Below are 20,122 nucleotides of genomic sequence, written 5' to 3' on the forward strand. Positions count from 1 at the left end.
TGCCGTAGCCGAGTGAGGGCGGGATGGAGGAAGATCATATTTCATTATTACATTAATCAGACCCACATGCAGACATGATTGTAAATCAGGTGGGAGGTGACATTAATCCTGCACAACCAGTTTGTGAATGTCCTGAAATCTGTCTTCCTGTATTGGAAAAAGACAATTTATTCCAGTTCTGTATATTCTTTTCTCCTCTTGTTCAATTCAGAAATTACCGATGCAGTAACGCTACTGCAATGTTGTGAAACATTTTGCTCTACTTGCAAATGCAACCAGCTTTGCTTCGGTGTTTGCTTTACACTGAATTTTATCACAAAATTTGCCGCAGAGCAGAAGTCTGCACTTCCTGTTAGTCAGTTTGCATGAAAATTATCAAAAGTGCTTTAGAAACTGATCAGCACCAACGGTAAATAAAACAGATGCACGTCACAAACAGCCCACATTTTCAACAAAAATCTGTTATCTATCCTTTTTGTCTGTGATGTATATCTTAAACTCACCGGAGGATGTTGTGAACAACGTTATTAAACTTATCATCAACATGTGTGTCAGCTACACTGTGCTGGTTAAATCCTCCCTTCTTAATTATTTTGTTACCACACAGTAACCAATTTCCTCTCATGTCTTTATTTTAGATGGATATGAACTGCCATGTATTAAACCACCTCCTCAACCCAATCTCAAACCACATGTAAATGCTCTAACCTCCAGAATAAAAGATGAATAACATGCAATTGCAGTATGAAAAATATTAATGTTTATTATCATTATTTATATTGCATCACAGTTGTAAAGCAGTTTAATATCTTAAGTAAAAAGTATTATTTTTCACAGAAGGAAGGAGGAGAGAGAGGGAATCGCAGGCCACAGGTCGGACTCGAACCCTGGCCCGCTGCAGTAAGGACTCATATATTTATACATTTATATATGCTTCTCCCACTCTACCAAGTGAGCTATCCGAGCGCCCCGTAAAGCAGTTTCTACTGTAGTCCTCATTTTGTTATCATTCGCTCCCTGGTCACATAATGCGTGCGGCGTAATCATCGGAGAATATGTGCTGTCAAGATGTTTGCCCTTTCGCTAAAGTGCCGTGACGGCAAAGTGCCGTTTGAATGAGATTAGGGAAGAGAAGGAAGTGGAGAATGACAGTGAGGACAATTAAGGAAACACGTTGGATGATTTAGCAAACATGGGGCAGAAAAAAGCTGCCGTCACTGTTGGCGTGAAGCTTCACCACCTCCAGACATGTTTGTTCTTTTGTGTCACATTGTCCATTCAACATTTTGCTCCCCTTGCATCAATTTTAACAATTTTTTACAACCACTTGTATCATGATAAAATGCTATTTACACGTAAAAATAAGCTTTCAGGCAGTCTACTAACATGCCTCGACAGGTATTCATCTCCCATTGTCCAGTATGCTACTGTGGCCTCTCATCATATGACATCATTTGCTCCTTTGGATGATATTAGACATCTCCTGCTGAGTGGATGTCCCTGTAGACTCCGTGGCCACACTGTGGAGTTGCTTACAGCAGACTGTGGCTGTCACTTTTTTCCTAAACATCCTGCACAGGAACACGTAGATAAGCGGGTCCAGAAACACATTCGTAACCGACAGAAACAGGGTGGCTTCCTTTGCGATGAAGAGAGCGTTCTTTATGTGGCAGTGATGATCCGTGCTGTTGGTTTGGCTCGGAGTGTAGGGAAAGCGGACGAAATGATAAGGTGCAAAGCAGACGAAGAACACCACCACCACCACAAACACGTTTGCTTTGGTTCTGCGGCTGGCTGTTTGCGATCTGCTCTTTGACGCTTTGTGTGACTCATAAACCTTCTTGCTGATGAACGTGTAGCAAACCACCATCAAGGCCAGCGTGCCAAAGAAAACCACCTGGAAGTGCACATCAACAAAACAGAAAGAGAAAGGCAGTGAGCGCTCACAGCTTTGCTCATCAGCTGTACTTGAAGGTCAATTGCAATATTAGCATTTAAATAATTATGTGGTATAGTGCACTATATTTATTTAGCTGATATAGAAAGAAAAATCGCTTATTCGCTTTCTTTCTTTCTTCTTCTTCTTTTTCTATTGGCTGTTCAGTTAAGGGTCACCACAGCAGCTCATCTATTTATTTATATATTTGGCGTTTTACGCACACATTCACACATGTTTTGCTGGTGGGAGGAAACCTGAGCAGAGAAAGTCAGAACCTACTTTCTTTCTATCTTTCCCAAAATGTCAAAATGCCTTTATTTAATAATTACCTGACAGAAGTAGATGAATCCTTTATGCCAAAGTATCCCGGTTTTGCTCTTCATGGAGGTGCACTTCAGTCTGCCTCCAGGGAACTGTGGTGGCTGGTCACTTAGAATAACATTTGGTAATGCCAAAGATAACATGACCACCCAGACAGCTGCACTCAGCATCTGACCAGAACGGACCTTCAGCTGGGCACACTTCCCAAAAGGCCTGCAGATCTTCATGAAGCGGTCCAGGCTGATGAAGCCCAGCAAGAGGATGCTGATGTACATGGTGATGTAGAACAGGACCGCAGAGAACCGGCAGTAGAAGGCGTGTAGTTGCCAGGGGCCCAAACCTGTGTCGCGTAAGACTTTCAGAGGGATGGTCAGGGTCATCAGCAGGTCAGCCACCACCTGTTAATGAAGGAAGGGTCACTGACAACGTAGTACCCTATTACCCCACAAGAACAATGCCCTCCCAGAATGCAGGGTTACTTGGGATTCCTAGAGTCTCCAAAGGTAGAATGGGAGCCAGAGCCTTCAGCTGTCAGGCTCCCACATTATCACTATCCTTTTTGATCATGCTTATAGTTAGGGCTGGCTCAGGCTTTTCTTGGACCAGCCCTTAGTAAAGTTGCTATAGGCTGCCCAAAGACTATGACACACGGAGCTCCTCTCTCTTCCTCTCCCTCTCCATCTGGATCATTCATGTCCCATTAATGCTTGTTACTAACATGACGCCCACTGCTACTCTTATTAATACATCATATTTCTATTACTATTGTGCTATTTCTGCTTCCTATTAATATCAATATATTATATCCACTGCTGCTGTTATTTTTAGTGTGTATCATTTTGGAGATTCTGCTCTTACTGTTACTTCTCTGATCACATCCTGTCATATGGATTGAGTATGTTGTAATGTTTGTTGTGACATCCTGTGTCTCTCCCTGGGGTTTCTTCCCTTTTTCACCTGTCTAAAAAAGTTTCTCATTCGATGGAGTATCCCATACTGTATGAATTGTAAAGCCCTCTGAAACACAGTTGTGATTTGAGGCTATATTAATTACAAATTGAATTGAATTAAAACAAAAACTTGTATGTCTTACCACATTTTTTAGAAGAACCACAAATGTTGAAGAGCTGGGGATTTTGAAGAAGATCCATGCAGCCAGGGAATTTAGTATTAGGGCCACTATGAAGAGGGTGGTGTATAGACAGGGGAGAACCACAGCTGTCACACTGGTATCCAGAATACACTTGACAGAAGAGTTTGACAGGGTGGTGTTCATCTTCTGATCTTTGGTGGACCTAGGAGGGCTGGAGCAGAGGAGAGTAAGACTCAAACATACACAGCAAGTCATATAAGACATAAACACATGATATGAAGCAGAAACAGTGTAACGTATTGTTTCCAGAACATATATGCAATTTCCTCCTAGACTCCTCCAAAATAGCTGTTGTCATATTCTGTGTGATGTGGGTTATTTTGTAACACTTTTGTTTTTTTCTGTCTAAATGAAAAGAGGAAAGACCACTTGCTGCTACTTTGAGAGTGTTTTCCACATATAGTCCTCTTTAAATGACCCAAGCTCGTTCCTCTTAAATTGGACCAAAAGACCAGCAGAAAAGGGACTCTGTTCTATTTGTGTTCACATCGACACATCGTGTTCACATTGAAAGAGGACTCAGTTCTGTTTCGGGTCCACCTCAGCTCTGATGAGGCTTTCCTGGTCACACTATAGTTCGTTAAAGTGTATGATTTTCCCTTCAATTACATGATGTTTAGTGTCACTTCCTAACAGAAATAACCTTTTCTCATTCACTCCCTCAGCACACCGGCATCATGAACAAATCGGTGGCCGATCTGACGGTATGTCCCTACGGAAAGCCGGAGGGGGCTAAAACACGAAGCGAACCTGGAGCACGTTGTGTTCACGATGACCAGGTAAAGGGGTCCGCAACACGGACTTGAAGCGAACCGTACTCAGACACTAGTCCTTCAGAGGGGTCTGAGTGTTCACATGTCATCGCTGTGAGATCGTTGGGTTGAAACAGACCAAGTGTCAAAACACCTTTAGGGTGTTAGGTCGTTTTCCCACACAAAGAAGTAAGCAAATACAGTGGAATCAACTGTACTGACAGTCAATTCATAGTGGTATGACTATTTACTTAAATTCTATACTCAATTAAATGTGACAGCTGGGATCGGCTCTAGCCCCCCCGCGACCCTGAATACAGGATAAGCGGTAGACGATGGATGGATGGATGGACTTAATTAAATGTGTAATGTATGTCTCTGCCTCTGTGAAGCACTTTGAATTGCCTATGAATGGTGCTATACAAATAAACTTGCCTTGCCTTATATAGTCCATTCTGAATAGTACATCCGCCATGTGTGCTGTCTTTACATTGAAAACCTCAATAGCTTAGAATAACACTGCCACCCAGTAGCTGGTACTATGGCAACTAAGATGCTCTCAAACTTGTGTCTGTTTTAGTACCTAATGTTAATTAAGTCTGTTACAACAAATGACGTTTGTGTCGAGCGAGGCTGGTTATCTATCTAGAAGATGTACGAAGAGTCAGTATTTGAGTCTTACCTTCTTGTGGTGTGTCCTTAGCCTCTGTGCCTGTGAATGAAGCAATGAAAGTATTTTTTAAGAAGGAACAAGTGAAAAGTTCCTGTTTCCTCTTCCTACTCACATGCAACAAAAGAAAACCCACAATTACGAACCTCCTAGCGTTACTTTAGTTCGTTCAACACATAAGAAATGTTTCTGACCCTAACAGCTTTCAGTCTGTCAGGTTTTCACAGTATTTCTCTCTCCCTGTCTTTAAGTGTGAGTGCATGTGTGTGTGCATGTGTGTGTTTGATCCTCTTACAAAGGGTGGTCTCTGGAGCTACTGTGTGGCTGTCTTGTCACAATCCCAATGAGTTCGCCAGTCTCCCTTCCTTTCTGAAAGACCCTTTCCTTCCTTGCTTCCTGTTCCAATTGTCTGCTGAGAGGCTTGTTCTGCTCCGTGCCAGTCCCCCTGCCTCCGCTAGCTTGCGTCAGTCTCAGTAGCTGTTGACAGGCAAACACCAAAGCCACGGTCTGATTTTCTCGACACTCGTCCCACCCTCCATCAGCCTGCAGCTTATATACACCTCACCGTCTGTGGTCACTTTCGTTATCATGAAACTCTTAATAAACATCGCTGACCAAAGAAACCACAAAATTCATGTGTATATTGTGCTACTTCTCATGAAATGGGTTTATCTCGTTTCCTTAAACTCCTCTATCATACATGCAGGCTGTGTCATGACTGAAAAGCCAAGTTATTTACAAGCTTTAATTCAGCAGCTCGTATTGTCTGTAACAACTGTTTTATGCACCACATTACATACCGGTAAATAACAGTATAAGTAATGATATTTCCTTCCACTCAAATCTGATTAGGTATGGATTCTTTCTTAATTCCCAGTTTTGCTTTCCTGATAAAAGTTGTGTCTAAGAATAACCCAACGTGATTTCCTGTGAGATCTTCAGCAGGAATTAAGCCCAGTGGGGGGAAAAACAAGTCAGCTGAGAAAGGACATGCATGTTTACCCCAAGTGATCTTTCAGCACATGTGAAAATACATCGTTGCTTAATCAGCATGGACTTGTGGTTTCCGGGGTGACAGAGACTGCAACCTTAAAACATGGTCACAACCTCATTTGAATTAGATCAAACTAGCCTCAGTACAACATTACCAGCAGCTGGGTTTTCTGTTGCAGAATCACAAACACAGATCAATCTCTTAGGTGGTTAGTTGTTGATTTTTCTTTGCTTCCACATGCTATTATGTCAAAACACACAGGCCAAAAAATTCTCACGACTTGGTGATAAACATGTCACTGAATGAAACTGCAATCGAAACCTCACGATCCTTTTTTTAAATAGCCTTTTTGGCAACAAAATGCTACACACATGCATTTCTCTTTCAACGCCGTCACTGTAACACTTGCTCCTGGGTGAAGTTGGGACTTTGAAAATCTGAAAATCATGAGCGTGTTCTACTCCTGCTCAATGTGTTAAGTGTCCTAAGATAAGTTCTGTTGTGATATGACGCTATGAATAAAATTGAACTGAAATTAAAATTTAATTGACATCTACTCACAACACAACACAAATATAGAAAGGCTTCAGAAAAAATATATAAAGCATATGTGTTTTACCGATGTAGGTTTTAACAACAACAACAACAAACAAGATCCCATACAAATAAAAGCAGAATAACAGGATGGTAAACTCATGGAAACAAAAATAAATACAGTAAAATTACAGTGCACTGGTAAACAAAAACAATAGTACGGTAGATGGTTTATTTAGGGTCTGGCACCATCACCTTATCCACCTGGTCCCCATCTTTGTCCTCCTCCTCTTCCTCCTCCTGCTTGTGCAATCTATTTCAGCACTTTGTAAAGTTTGTGTCTTCTTCTTCGTCTTATTGATTGATTGATTGATTGATTGATTGATTGATTGATTGATTTGTGATGTGTTGAACTTGTTTATTTAACATTAACTAAAGATGGAAATTAGCTATAATCTTGCATATTTACATGTAAATGTTTATCAGTATGCACTGTTCCTGTTTTATTTCCTTTTTTTAAAAGAGAGAGAAAAAAAAAGTGTGTTCATTGCCAATTTCAGGTCTGGTTTTTTTTGTTTCACAATTATTATGAGAGATTTCATTCCTGAACATATGTGTAGCATGTAAGAAAAAATGTGCATAAGTCTAAGCATTCACATTTAGCATGTAAGCAATCGCAGAAAAACACGTTACAGACTTCGATCAAATCCATATTCAGTTAAACTTCGAGACATGTTGATCATAGGAGCAATATTGCAATATCAACCATTGAACCACTTGCAGTTTGAATATTGTAACTTATGTAATCAACTTATCTGGTATAATCTGGAAACGCATAACAACATGAAGTTCCTCTTCTGTTTTCTTGAAAGAAGAAACGTGATGCATGAATTTAGAAACTGAAAGTAAATCTAAAAGAATCTAATCCTCTTTGATGTCTTATTGTTGCGTGCATGCTGTGAAGCTGTGTCAAAATGGACTGATTACAAATATAGTATATAGCAGGCAAACGTGGGAAATGATTATTTCTGCATACATTTGTGACTTATTCCTGTTTCGTAGTATCTCAGATATATGTTACAACCACACAGCTGGTAAATGCAAGGACATTTACAGAAAATGTTGTTTTGTTACATGCAGCACTGAACAGAATGATAACTCAAACCAGTGTTTAATTTTTGGATTCAGCACAACAACTTATAGATTTATAGCATATTTGACTTGTTTTGATTAATACATACATATCAATAGACTGCAGTAAGCTTTGCACATCTGCAGAACCGTATCAATGACACGACTTCAGTGTGAGATGCAAATGTTCACTAACTTTACTTGCTTTGCATGGCAGCTTCATTTACTTTCTCCCTCCCAGAACTCGATTTGTTTCCAGAGATCCAACTATGATGACACAAAACAGTATTCTCCCCTGGAGATACAAAACAATACTGTGGGGACATTGACTAAACCTTTAGTTAAGTCAATGTTTTAATCATATATCCTTTTTTTTTCATTTCAAAAGTAAATTATTATAAATGAGTTATTATTGAAGGAAAGAAAAATGCATCAACACAGCAGCCGATTCCTAACTTTTGAACAGCAGTGTAAATAAAACTGCATAATGTCTCATACTCTTTATCTCATCCATCCTTATTGGACTTCCTGTTCATGGTGTTCAAGCTATTTAGAGCGACGCTTTGACAAGACATGAAACAGCACAACTTCAACATGGGTTTAAAATGTGGATATATTTATTAATATGAGATGATATAACAATAACAATTTAACAACAATCCAACTGTTAGTTGACAAGATCTTCAGTCCGAGCTCAGTCCAGACACTCGATGTCCGTCAGACTTGGCTCTGCTCTGAAGTGCCTTCTGATCGGCCTGCTGAGGCGGCTCGGAGCGAGGCGGAAACATTTTTCATCATAGACACCAGTTTGTCCTTGAACTCCCGACAAAGGAAGACGTAGAGAAGTGGGTCCATGCAGGTGTTTGTGGTGGCGAGCCACAGGGTGACCTCTTTGGTGAACTTGCTGCTAAAATAAGAAGGGTCAGTTTTGGAAGGACCTTTGACTTGTTGAAACGTGTACGGGATCCTGACAATGTGGTACGGTCCGAATGACACAAAAAACACGACGATAACTAGAAACACACGCAGTTTAATCTTCTGCTTCCCCTGGTTGTTGCTGCTGCCGGAGTTTCGGAAAGACTGGATAACTCTGTTTGCGATGCAAATGTAGCAAACCGCAATGACCACACTGACGAGCCAGAAGAAAACATTCTGGTAAATCACTACTTTTTCATGGAATTTATGTCCCGCTGGTCCTTTTAGCTTCATACATGAGCAGATCTCTGTTATATTGGCCACTGGTTGGTCATTTAAAATCATATTTGGTAAAGCTGTGCCTCCGAGGAATATTACCCAGACTAAGCCTGATATCACTTTGCTAAAGATCACATTCTGACCAAAGAAGTTGTTTTGGGGTATCATGATCTTGAAGAAACGGTCCAGACTGATGAAGCACAGCAGAGTGATGCATGTGTACTGCGTACTGTAGAAAATGGAGCTGAGATAACACGAGAGTATGTAGAATGTCACCGGCGTGCCTGGCAAGTTTCTCGCCGCTTTGATTGGGAAGATCAAGGTCATAATAATGTCAGCAGCGACTAGATTTTTCAGGTACACCACGAAGGTGGAGGTGGACTTGAGCTGCAGTGAAATCCAGGCTGCCACGGCATTCAGCAACAGAGCTATGGGGAACATGACAAAGTAGAGCGCTGGGACAACGTGCGGGTTGTCAGTTGAGTCGCCACAAGCCGAGTCGTTGTGAGACGTTTGATTCGTTGGCATCGCGAGACCTGAGGAGGATGAAAACGTTTAGAAGCTACAATTCATCAGCAGAGAAATCATTAAAAGTGAATCTTTTGTCTGGGTTATTTAATTTGCTGCACTTCCAAAAGGAAGGATCCATACATTCATCCATTAAATGTCACTTATCCAGGTAAATGTGCTTTTAAGCAATCTTTTTACTACACTACATGTATGTATAATCATATATATGTCATCATATATAAACATATCGTTGATAATGACTCCGTTATTAATTAACTATGCCAATAAAAGATACTCACAGTTGAATTTTGCTCTCCTCAAACACAAAGCTGCGACATGGAACTGTGTGATGACGGACTGACACAGACGGTGCTTCAGAAACAATGTTGTTGATTTCCCTAGCATACAAATCCTCGTTTCAGCTGTGAGAAAACTGGCAATTTATCAGGACATATGCAAAAGTAGGAACACGTACTGGTCTTTAGACGAAGGCAAAACCGAGTCATCATCACTTGGATGGGTGAAGGTTTGTTCCACACATCAGCAGCTCTGTGTCAGCTTTAAGACAGAGTTGAAAGTATGGTTTTTTTTTTTTGCATCTTTGACTCAAACTCTCTTACATGGCCACCATCCTGTGACCTATTAGCAGAGCATCGTATCGACCTGCTCTCGGCTCTGAGCAGCGCGTGGAAGGCCATACACACATCATTTGCTTCCCCACTCACCATGCTTGTGTTATTTACTGCTGGCAGAAGAAAAACAACTTTCCGTTGAGAAATGTGACTATTCTTTTATTAAAAAATCTAAGCGGACAAGTCAGTTTCTCTCTTTTTGTGCTTCTCATTTGCTTTTCTTTGTTACTTTGGTAGTTTTGCTTCTTGTTTGACTGCTTGATTGCACCAGTTTCGGCAAGAGAGAGCTGATTCTGCAGCAAGAGGTGCAGTAGCATCATCTGACCAAAGGGTGGCCTCAGCTGTTAAAGCCAACCATACAGTCCCACCAGCCACACTGCAGTTTTTTTTTTGTTCAGCTAAAAAAAACCTAAATGCAACAGCTGCCAAGAAGATTTATGAGGGACATGTATCAATTCCTTTTCAGTCAAACTAATAAAAATCTTTGTTCTATAGTGATAGTGATCAAAATGATTGGTGTAGTCTAGAATGTCGTGATGACAAACAGTTCATTCCACTTGGGCACTTGCAATACCGTAATAAACACACAGCAATAAACATATACAATAATTTATTACTTAGATTCCATATAATGACATTATTTAATGAGACAATGGTAAAGAGAATACAAGAAATTCATTCAAATAAAATCATTTCTGGCAACTGAGCAGAGCTCTTCTGCAGGAAGCTATTACATTTGGATTTATGAGAATTGAAGAGAAAAAGATTTATGTTCCCATATATTTTAGCTCTTGAAATAAAAGGCCAAAACTTTGCAGGATGCAATTATTGTCCTTTCGTGCAGCACACAAATTTATTTAGCTGAGTCCCCATTTCCACACGCTTGTAATTGTTTATGCTCGATATAAGTAATAATGATGAAAGGGATGATCTCACATTTCCTCCGTTATTATTTTATCAGACATTCATTTAAATTCCTTCTTAAAAACAGTGAGACAGTTTGCTAAAACGACCTTTGTTGGCCCGATCACTGACAAATGAACAAAGGATGACTTCAAACATACATTTATTGACACTGGCCTCATAATAACACCTCAATATGAAATTAAAACTTTGACCATGGAGATTTCCCAGAATGTGGTTGACCACAATAATCCATTTTTCTATATAAATGACATCATGTTTATCATGTTTCTACATTGTTTCTCTTACAGTAATGTAAGACTCAGCAGATGCTAATCCTCATTAGGCCACTAAAGGGCAGTACAACATAGAGTTTAAAGATCAAAATAGCTGCACGGCTTCTAATCTTCTATTGCTTCCATAACCTAATACAACAGCCTAAGTTGTGACGAAGGTCATCTTATTTATCTCTAATGTCTTAAAGGGACTTATATTGATGACTAAATACTATTCTTTCTAGTGTGAAACATCCCTAACACAGATGCCTCTGGCTTTCATCATATCAACCAGTTTGTCCCTGTACTCCCTGCACAGATAGATGTAGAGAAGAGGGTCCAGGCAGGCATTAGTGGTGGAGACCCACAGGACCAGTTTATTGAGTATCACCACCCACATTTGAGGGCAGATACTTTCGTCAAAGACTTCATAGAGCATGAATGGGACGCGCATCACGTGGAGGGGCACAAAACACACGAAAAACACCAGAAGGATCAGGAAGACTCGCAGCTTGGTCTTCTTCTTCCCGTGGCTGTTGTTGCTCCCGGAGTTTCTGAAGGACTGCAGGACCTTCAGGGTGATGCAGATGTAGCAAAACACAATCAGCGTGCTGACGACCCAGAAGAGAATCTCCATAGATAGAACCACGTACGTGTGAAGAGTCAACCCAGCTGGGCCTTTCAGGGACATGCAGAAATCTCCTGTTGCATTAACGGGATCCTGGTCTGTTAGAATGATAGTAGGGAGGACTGTACTGCCGAATAGAAGCAGCCACACCGAGGTGGACGTCACAAGGCTGAAGACCACGTTTTGTCCCAGCAGCATCCCGCACGGACGAACGATTTTGAAGAAGCGGTCGAGGCTGATGAGGCCCATCAAAGCGATGCTTGTGTACAAACTGCAGTAGAAAACCACATCGGTGTAACGGCAGGTGAACGCCCTTAACCCGAGTGCTGCTCCGGGTAGCATGCTAGCTGCCATCGGCGGGAGCGTCAGCGTCATGAGCAGGTCAGCAGCCACAAGGTTTTTCAGATACACTATGAAGGTGGATGTGGACCGGAGGTGCAAAGACACCCATGCTGCCACCCCATTGAGCAGTAACGCGATGGGGAAACAGAAGAAGTAAAGGAACGACGCGGTCACATTCACGGCCACAAGGCTGGAAGAAGAACACGGAGAGGGGAAGGCTTCTGTGTTGTTGGACACCATCATAGAATCTGGATTTAACAAAAAGAAATACACAGAGTCATGAAAGAAGAAAACTCCCCTTAGCTTTGTGTTTCTGGTTTCTGGTGAGTTCTGTAGGCCCCAGATCAACTTTTAATTCATATTTTAGATTTTAGAACACATATAAACCATGAACTAGTTTCTTATTAGCTTATTCTTATTAAGTGGTTTACAACAACTCCCTAACTCACTATCAATAAGCAGTGATTAAGAAATTATTGATGGACAACTCTCACAGTAGTTAATGGCCTAGTAGTTGCAGAACATGATCATGCAGAATAAGGCATTAGTAAGTGATTTATAATGGCTTAAAAACAGCCAATATGCTACTTATATGAATGCTAATAAGAAACTAGTTAATGGTTAATATGTGTTCCCTAATCTAAAGTGTTACCCATTTTTCTTTAATATGTTCCAACAAACCTGGAAGTGAAATTAGCAAATTTTCTCAAGAAAGCATTGGCATTGAATTTAGTGATGTGAGAGCCGGAGGGTTTTCAGAGTAAAAGCTCAGGTGCTGGTGGGGAAACAGGAGGTTTTAAAGGAATTGGCCTCAGCCAAAGTTTTGTTCGAGGCTCCTGCTGCTCTGAATGCTCCCCTCTTGCCCTGTTGGACCTGGTTTGCATTTGCCATTATGGTTTAAAAGACAAATGTTACTATGATTTGGTTTTGAATGCTCAACCAGAGCATTTGAATGCCTGCTGGGTGCTGAACCTGAGCCTTTTCACACTATCTGACGGAAGCTATGCAATTGTGATGGATTTGTTTTTTCACTTTTCTAAGCTAAAAAACAACAACTTATTTTTCTCATCACATTACATATTCAGAATATTTCTGCAAGATTGGAGTTATTCACAGTCCCTTCCACACAATAGATTTAAGTTGCTTCAAAGCTTCTTTAATGTGTCTGCTTCTCTTTGTCTCCTTTGTAATTGATTTAGCTGTATTCATTAATTTGGGCAGTTCCATTTTAATTGGTATTAAGAGAGAATATATTGTAAAAAGAATGAGCTATGGCAGTAATAATAACTGCCTGATCTAACAGTGGCAAAAGAAAAGGCAATTACTTGCTTGAGTTTAATGGATGTGAGTGAGAAAGAAACATTTAAGTGTTTGAGCGATAAGCGTCCATGCACTGATCAGGAGTAGCACTCCTGATAAACGTTTTCTATTCTATCTCTATTATATTTTAGCACAATTATATGGTTATACGGTTCTATTTTTCCTACAATCATTACAAAACATTACAAAATTGCTTAATTTAAAGGTATTTCTCACCCTCAACAGAAAGATCAGTTTACTTGAGACCTTTTCATTTTGAGAAAGTTCACAGACAAGGAGCCAATTTTAGTTTCTCAGAAAAGAAAGTTAATTAAATCATAAAACATCGATGCCAATGTTCTAAAGCTATTTCGCGTTCAGTCTAAATCATATTATATAGATTTCTAACCGTCAATGAAGTTTAACTTCTTCAATCACCTCTCTATCTACTCAAACAAAACACAATATCAGTTCACTCACCAGTAATGTTTACTTCTTCACTCCACACTGAGGCTGGAATCACCAAAGTGTGTCAGCCTCATCAGACAGAGAGATGCAAATCCACACACAGTGAGCTGCTGTGGGGGGAAAGAAGACTCAAATAACATAGCTTGTGGTAAGCCATGTGTTTTCAGGCTACGCTCAGGTAATATCTGACTTTAAATGTCTACGGTTGCTTTATTTCTAATGGTCTCAACGTGTCTCAACGGTTGAAAGATATGGTAAAAGTCTCCATTTTCGTATTAGCAGCGTAATATACAACAGTCATAATTCAGCGATGGTGTAGCTTTGAACATTTCTTCTTTAACCTTGGTCACATATTCATGTCTATAATGAAATTATATTTATTGTAAATGTATTTATTTTTATTCATTTATTTCGCCCATAAAGTTGGAATAATTTGCAAAAGTCTTGTCTTTTATAGCTCCAAAAAAATGTTATACATGAATTAATGTCACCTGGATAATTGTGACACATAATGTAATCTGGTCAAAACTGATTACTGATGCATTTAAATAGGAATAAACAGAGGATTGTGCCTGAAAAACAAATATTCCAACTTTATGGGCAACAGGGTATTATGGTGCATTTTAAGGTTTGACAAATGATACCAATGTTTAAACTCATCAGTGATGTGTTTTCGTAATGTACATTTACAAGAAGGAGATACTGTAAGTGCACTGAAGTGTGTGAAACGTGCCAACCTTATGATATGATGCAAACAACAGCAGCAACAAAACTGTCACTTTTACTTCCTTTATTGTTGTTTCTGTGAAACTGACCCTTTCCAATCTTTCAGCTGCCCGGTTGTAACAGAAAGCCCCATATGACTGAGATACAGGGATCATCGTTAGCAGCAAAACTGAACAAGAATAAGTCACAAATGTATGCAGAAATAATCATTTCCCACATTTGCCTGCTATATATTCATAATCAGTCAATGATAAGAGATCAAAGAGGATTAGACTGTTATAGAAGCGGTGGATGAAGAGTTATTTTCACTTTCTAAATGAATGCATTACACAAGCAAAACACATTCATGTTGTTATTAAATGGAACAGAGAACTGAAGAATCAAAGACAACACACCAGCAGCGGTTTACAGGTTTCACAAGAGTTACATGACTTTGTGGCATTATTGATGTCTGTTTTCCAAACAGTATCATACAAGTTGATTATAGAAGTTGCATTGTTAAAACTGCAGGTTTTTAAAATGAATAGTTTAGTCACTAAACTGGATACAGATTTGATCCGGGTCTTAATTTGTTTTTTTTTTGTGATTACCCACACACTAAAAGTGAATGCTTAGACAAAAGCATCAAAACCTTAACTTTTGTAACCATGCCTTATACAAAGGCACAACAAATACAAACACAATTTCTGCTTTTCACTTGTTTCAGTTCTACAACACACTTCTTACAAAGCGCTGCACAGTGTTTCTAACACGCACGTTCAAGAAGGAAATCTTTTGCAATCAGCACTTCCACAATAATTGTAACAATAACAATATGTAGTTTTTGAAGCCTTTCTATTTTTGTGTCTATTTTTGTAGATGTTCTGTATTGGAACAAACGAAGCCTGTATGAGAAAATGAAAAGTAATAATATAGTATACAAAGTACTAAAGACAGTATGCTTTAAATGCTGCTTTAAAGCAACACAAAGAGTTTTTAGTGCCTTAAAATAATGTTTCCAAAATAGTTTCAGTGGTTCATCACCTCAAAACCGGGTGAACGGCACTTCCGCATTCGCTCTGCGGCCCTCTATTGGCTGTAACCGCACCGCACTATGTAACTTTGCCTCGTCAGGTAGCGGTTTTGTACTTCTAATGAGACTACGAATTTGACCTGCTTTACGGCAAGCGTTACGAAGAAGAAGATGGAAGATACCTTGCAGCTAGGTAGTTTTTAAATTGGCGTCATGGCAGAGCCTGCAAAGAAAAGGAGGAGTATAATGTCCGATGAGGCGAAGAAAAGAAAACGGGAGAATGACAAAGAAAGAGCTTGTACGAGAATGAATATCGGACCGGCTCACACTCTTTGGCGAGAGCTGAAGGAGGCTACAAAATGCAAGACGGATGGTGACTTGGCTTTGTTGCTGCTGGACTTGTAAATAATACCGGTAATCTTTTTTTTCCAACAGTGTGCATCTGTGTACAATACATTGTTGATTATTTTATTGGCTCATGTAAGCTAAGGCATTAGCTATTGTGCTAATATATATGTAACTATCGCTATGGCTCATGTTAGCTAATCTTAGCTAAGGCGTTAGCTATTGTGCTAATATATATGTAACTATCGCTAGGGCTCATGTTAGCTAATCTTAGCTAAGGCGTTAGCTATTGTGCTAATATATATGTAACTATCGCTATGGCTCATGTTAGCTAATCTTAGCTAAGGCGTTAGCTACTCTACCTTGTCACTGGACATCGTTCAAATCGTTCATCGTTTCCAGAGCCGGTTCTGCATACAAACAAATAACATGCGGGCGACGGTAGGCTGCGGTAGGCTAAATTATTTATGGCAATTATTATGACGGCAGTAATGGACAATTCCGCTTCCAACCTGTAGGGGGACCGAAGAGGAAAACTTCTTAAGTGTTGCTTTAAAAGAGTAATTAGAATACATGTCTGGTGCATTTTGATGCAAAAAAATAAAAAAAAGTAATTTTGAAAAAGGATTGTTCGGAGTTTAATTTTTGCCACAGAAGTGTTGGTTTCCAAATGTTGCGTCTCATTTGTCTTGAGTGTAGAGTTTTGACACAACAGGTGAGCAATCGCCAAAACCCCTTGTGAAACAGGACATCACAGAATGTTTATATTCAGACGAGTCTGTATGATGCCCAGTGTTTTTAGGAAGCGACAGAAGAGTCTCTGAGAGCGTTGCTGCTTGTATCCGTGTCCGAGCCTCTCCCTGTTAGCCGGCTGCAGGTCCCAGGAGGCAGCTGCAGGGTCTTGAACAAGGTGGTCCTGAAGGACTTACAGAGGAAGAAGTAGATGAGAGGGTCCAGGAGAGAGTTTAAGGACGAGAGGAAGAGCGTACTTTCCTTCAGCTGAAAAAAGAAGAGTTTGAGTTTACAGTCAAAAAGAAGCCCTCGGGTCTGGCTCATAGTGTACGGCACACGGGCGAAGTGAAACGGCACAAAGCACACAAAGAACACAGCCAGGACCAGGAACACGTTTGCATTCATCTTTCTTTTGGCCCGGTGGGGTTTCGGGGTTGATGACCCGCATGTAGTGTCTCCGGGGCTGCGGGCCTTAGTGCGGGAGTAGGACCTGTACAGCTCTTTGCTGATCAGAGTGTAGCAAACTATCACGGTCACCAGGTTGCCCCAGAAAATAACTTGACAGACGTGATTCACCACCTCATGCCAATACAGCCCAGCCTCCGTCTTCAGGTCGCTGCACTTGAAGTACGGAGACGATGGGCTTTTACGCGTCAGGATCACATTGGGCAGACAGAGGACCAGAAGAAAGGTCCAGATGCCTCCGGAAAGGAGTTTGCGACGGGTCAAGCGGGCTGCATTAGTCCCCCTAAAGGGCTTGAGGGTCTTTCTGCAGCGATCGATGCTGATGAGGCCGAAGAACAGGATGCTGATGTACATGGTGAGGTAGAAGAGCACCGAGGAGACCCGACACACGAAGACACGCAGCCCAGTGGAGGCGGTGTTGGAGTCTGATAACACCTGCAGAAACGCAACAGTAAGAGAATCATTAAATTCAAGCCCGACAGTTAACAGTACTCCTTCTAATTTATCCACTTTAATAAACTGTTTTTACATCGTAACTAATTACTTAAGTTGTTAATGCTTTATAGCTTGATTATAAGCCAATAATTAGAACAAGGGTTTCATGTGTGGGAAACCTCTCTGACTGGTGTTTATCCCTCTTTTTCTTTATGTATTTGGGACACAATCAATTTGTTGGATTATTGATTATTTATGGATTATTGTATTTATGCATTATTGTAAAAAAAAAAAACACTTAACATTTACAACATTTACTGACCCTAACATTTAATACCCTTTTATTAAGGAGTTATTAACATTCATCATGCCTTATAGAAGGAGAAACTCATGATTATATATTAATGACTTGAATACGAATGACTCACCAGCAAGAGAGACTTTTTACATCAAGAAACCAAAATGCTGCTGTTGAATGACCTTTAACTAATCTAATAGAAATAATTTAACAACCTTTAAAAAAGCCATTAGTTACAACTCACAAGCCATTTAAAGTTAAAGTGTGCCTCATGAATAAATGGCAGCCGTTAAAACACACCTTGAAAGGGAAAGTCAAGGTCATGATGACATCCGCAACCACAATATTCTTCAGGTATATAATAAAGTGAGACTTCGAGGGGATGCGAAAAAACACCCATACGGCCACGGAGTTGAGTGCAAGTCCCAGCAGGAAGAGACAGGAGTAGAGGACGGGAAACACCACCGTCTTCAAAACGTTGTCACGGGAACAAGAGCCGTTGGTGAGGCTTAGATTGCCAGGGAACAAGGGGGAAGTTGTGTTTCTCTCCATGAGTAGTTATCTAAAAACACATTTTCAATATGTTCTCAGAACTGTAACAAAGAAACAACAAAAACACTTGGATCATGAAGTCTGATACACTCAGGACAAAGTGAGTCCTTCAAGACAGTTTAGTTAAATTTATGTTGAGACATAACATATAAACCATTAAACAATATCACATTTCTCAAATCAGTATCTATAGCTGTTTGATTCCATTTACAGTATATTTGGTTCCATATAAACAATATATGTTCTATACATCCAACCTGCTTTAATTTATAACTACAATGTACATTTTTGTAACTGACCTGTTAATAGTGCTGATATGTCGGCGAAGTCCCATCAAAGTCCCAGTGCTTTGGTCCCTCTATCTCCTGTATGTGATACTGTGACACTGATCATCTGTCTGGTCGCTCCTCAAACAAGAGTGTCTGTGATAGAGAAGTCACAGGAAGACTTTCTCTGTTCCTTCTCCTTTCTCTTTCCTGTCACAAGGAAAGGTGACCGTCTAGATCTATTTTAACAAGCATGAAGACTCCGGTTCAGTCCGGTGTGTTTTATTCCCAGAAAGAAACTGTTTCATAGCAGATACACACAAGAAATAATACAGAGCAACAAGGCACAAACTCACCACCTATAGCTGATTTAAATGTATCTTCTGCCCACATCGTGGACTCTTTAATAACGGCAAGTTGTTTGAAATAAACTCTTAAAATGCTATTAATACATTATCCCTCTTTATTCGTTCAAAATGTGATAAAAACAAATGCACTTCCTCTCGTTTTCTTAATTTACTGTCGTAACCGCTGTTGTGTAATCTCCACAAATTGCGCTTGCAGAGCAGCTGAACCGCAGCACTGAACAAAAAGCAAGAAAACGCTCTAGACTCTATCAATGACCAGGTAACGCATAAATAAGACTTGTGATGCGATATTCAAGCAAGCATGAACGCATATGCAATAAAACCTTCCACGATGGAAAATAATGGAAGAGTTTTTTGGCAGATGCTTCACTGATGTAAAACTTTCCCATTGCTGATAACATTTTCTACCATGTGGTCTATAAACCATGCATTAGTGTTGTCTTGTTGTTAATTTTAACGTATAACAGACACAAAAGTCTTGAAGAAAAGGTAATTTCAGTGTCTGAACTGAGCTTTTTTATGTCCCATCAACCATCACTGTGGGTGTAACATTTCTGCAGACTGGTGGGACAAATCGGACTCAAGAGCACTGAATTTACTGGACAGGCTAGCAGCCAAACAGGGGTCAGACGAAATCAAGTCTTGAAGTTGTGAAGCACTGCAAACTGACAAAGGGAAAGATGGAAGGACAGACAGCCTACAAGACAGACAGGCTACAAGACAGACAGACAGACTACACAAGGTTTAAAAGGGCTGATGAGACACAGGTGGAAGTCATTAAGTGCAGAGCAGACAATAGAGACCGGAGGGAAACACACAGGGACAGGAAGTGGAACATTATGAAATGAGAGCAGAGGTTTAGAACTAAATAAAACAGGAAGCACCAAAGACTGAATAAAATGACTCAAGACCTTGATGGAGTGAGTCACTCACTCACAACCAAAACCTGTTTTACCAGACTGCTGCAGAGTGAAGGACTCATCACATTGGCATGTTGTTGTACAACTCCAATGTGGAGTTGAGGGTGTTTTGCAGGAATTATAATACAGCTTTTTATTGCACTGCACCAGACGAACACGATTGGTATTTTTTCATCACATGACCCCCGGTGGCCTCTCTGCCATTAGTTAGCATGGCAATGCTGCAACTTCCTGCGTCTGGGCCGAGATTGGCAAAGT

General features: G+C 40.3%; 2 protein-coding genes across 3 annotated transcripts; both read right to left on the reverse strand.

Annotated features, from left to right (window-relative positions):
• Window positions 1–745: 745 nt before the first annotated feature.
• On the reverse strand, window positions 746–5,346 carry LOC311019431 (P2Y purinoceptor 13-like). 2 transcript variants are annotated; one of them, XM_084018847.1, is made up of 5 exons: window positions 5,131–5,270; window positions 4,848–4,877; window positions 3,354–3,564; window positions 2,269–2,658; window positions 746–1,897 (listed from the first exon to the last, which is right to left on the reverse strand). In XM_084018847.1, the coding sequence occupies exons 3-5, from the start codon at window positions 3,534–3,536 to the stop codon at window positions 1,451–1,453; spliced, it is 1,020 nt and encodes a 339-aa protein (XP_083874973.1). In that variant the 5' UTR covers window positions 3,537–3,564; window positions 4,848–4,877; window positions 5,131–5,270; the 3' UTR covers window positions 746–1,450. The 2 variants fall into 2 exon arrangements, with proteins under 2 accessions (XP_083874973.1, XP_083874974.1); XM_084018848.1 differs by lacking the exon at window positions 4,848–4,877 and having other exon boundaries at window positions 3,354–3,555; window positions 5,131–5,346.
• Window positions 5,347–8,211: 2,865 nt separating this feature from the next.
• On the reverse strand, window positions 8,212–18,716 carry LOC311019670 (uncharacterized protein; the record flags this gene model as incomplete). The annotated part of the gene is made up of 6 exons (XM_084019266.1): window positions 18,610–18,716; window positions 18,059–18,351; window positions 16,629–17,460; window positions 11,271–12,226; window positions 9,498–9,555; window positions 8,212–9,224 (listed from the first exon to the last, which is right to left on the reverse strand). Exons 2-6 carry the CDS (start codon window positions 18,308–18,310, stop codon window positions 8,212–8,214), a joined length of 3,111 nt encoding a protein of 1,036 aa, XP_083875392.1. The 5' UTR covers window positions 18,311–18,351; window positions 18,610–18,716.
• Between the last annotated feature and the right edge of the window lie 1,406 nt (window positions 18,717–20,122).

This window comes from Eutrigla gurnardus, assembly GCF_963514095.1.
Source record: "Eutrigla gurnardus genome assembly, chromosome: 10".
Lineage (NCBI taxonomy): Eukaryota > Metazoa > Chordata > Actinopteri > Perciformes > Triglidae > Eutrigla > Eutrigla gurnardus.

Bases quoted from the DNA above. Each gene is read 5' to 3' on its own strand.
- LOC311019431 (XM_084018848.1), bottom strand. From the start codon at position 3,536: ATGAACACCACCCTGTCAAACTCTTCTGTCAAGTGTATTCTGGATACC. The intron at 2,659-3,353 runs GTAAGACATACA...CTTCATTAACAG, and splicing joins TGGTTCTTCTAAAAAATGTG to GTGGTGGCTGACCTGCTGAT. The intron at 1,898-2,268 runs GTAATTATTAAA...GTGCACTTCCAG, and splicing joins GATTCATCTACTTCTGTCAG to GTGGTTTTCTTTGGCACGCT.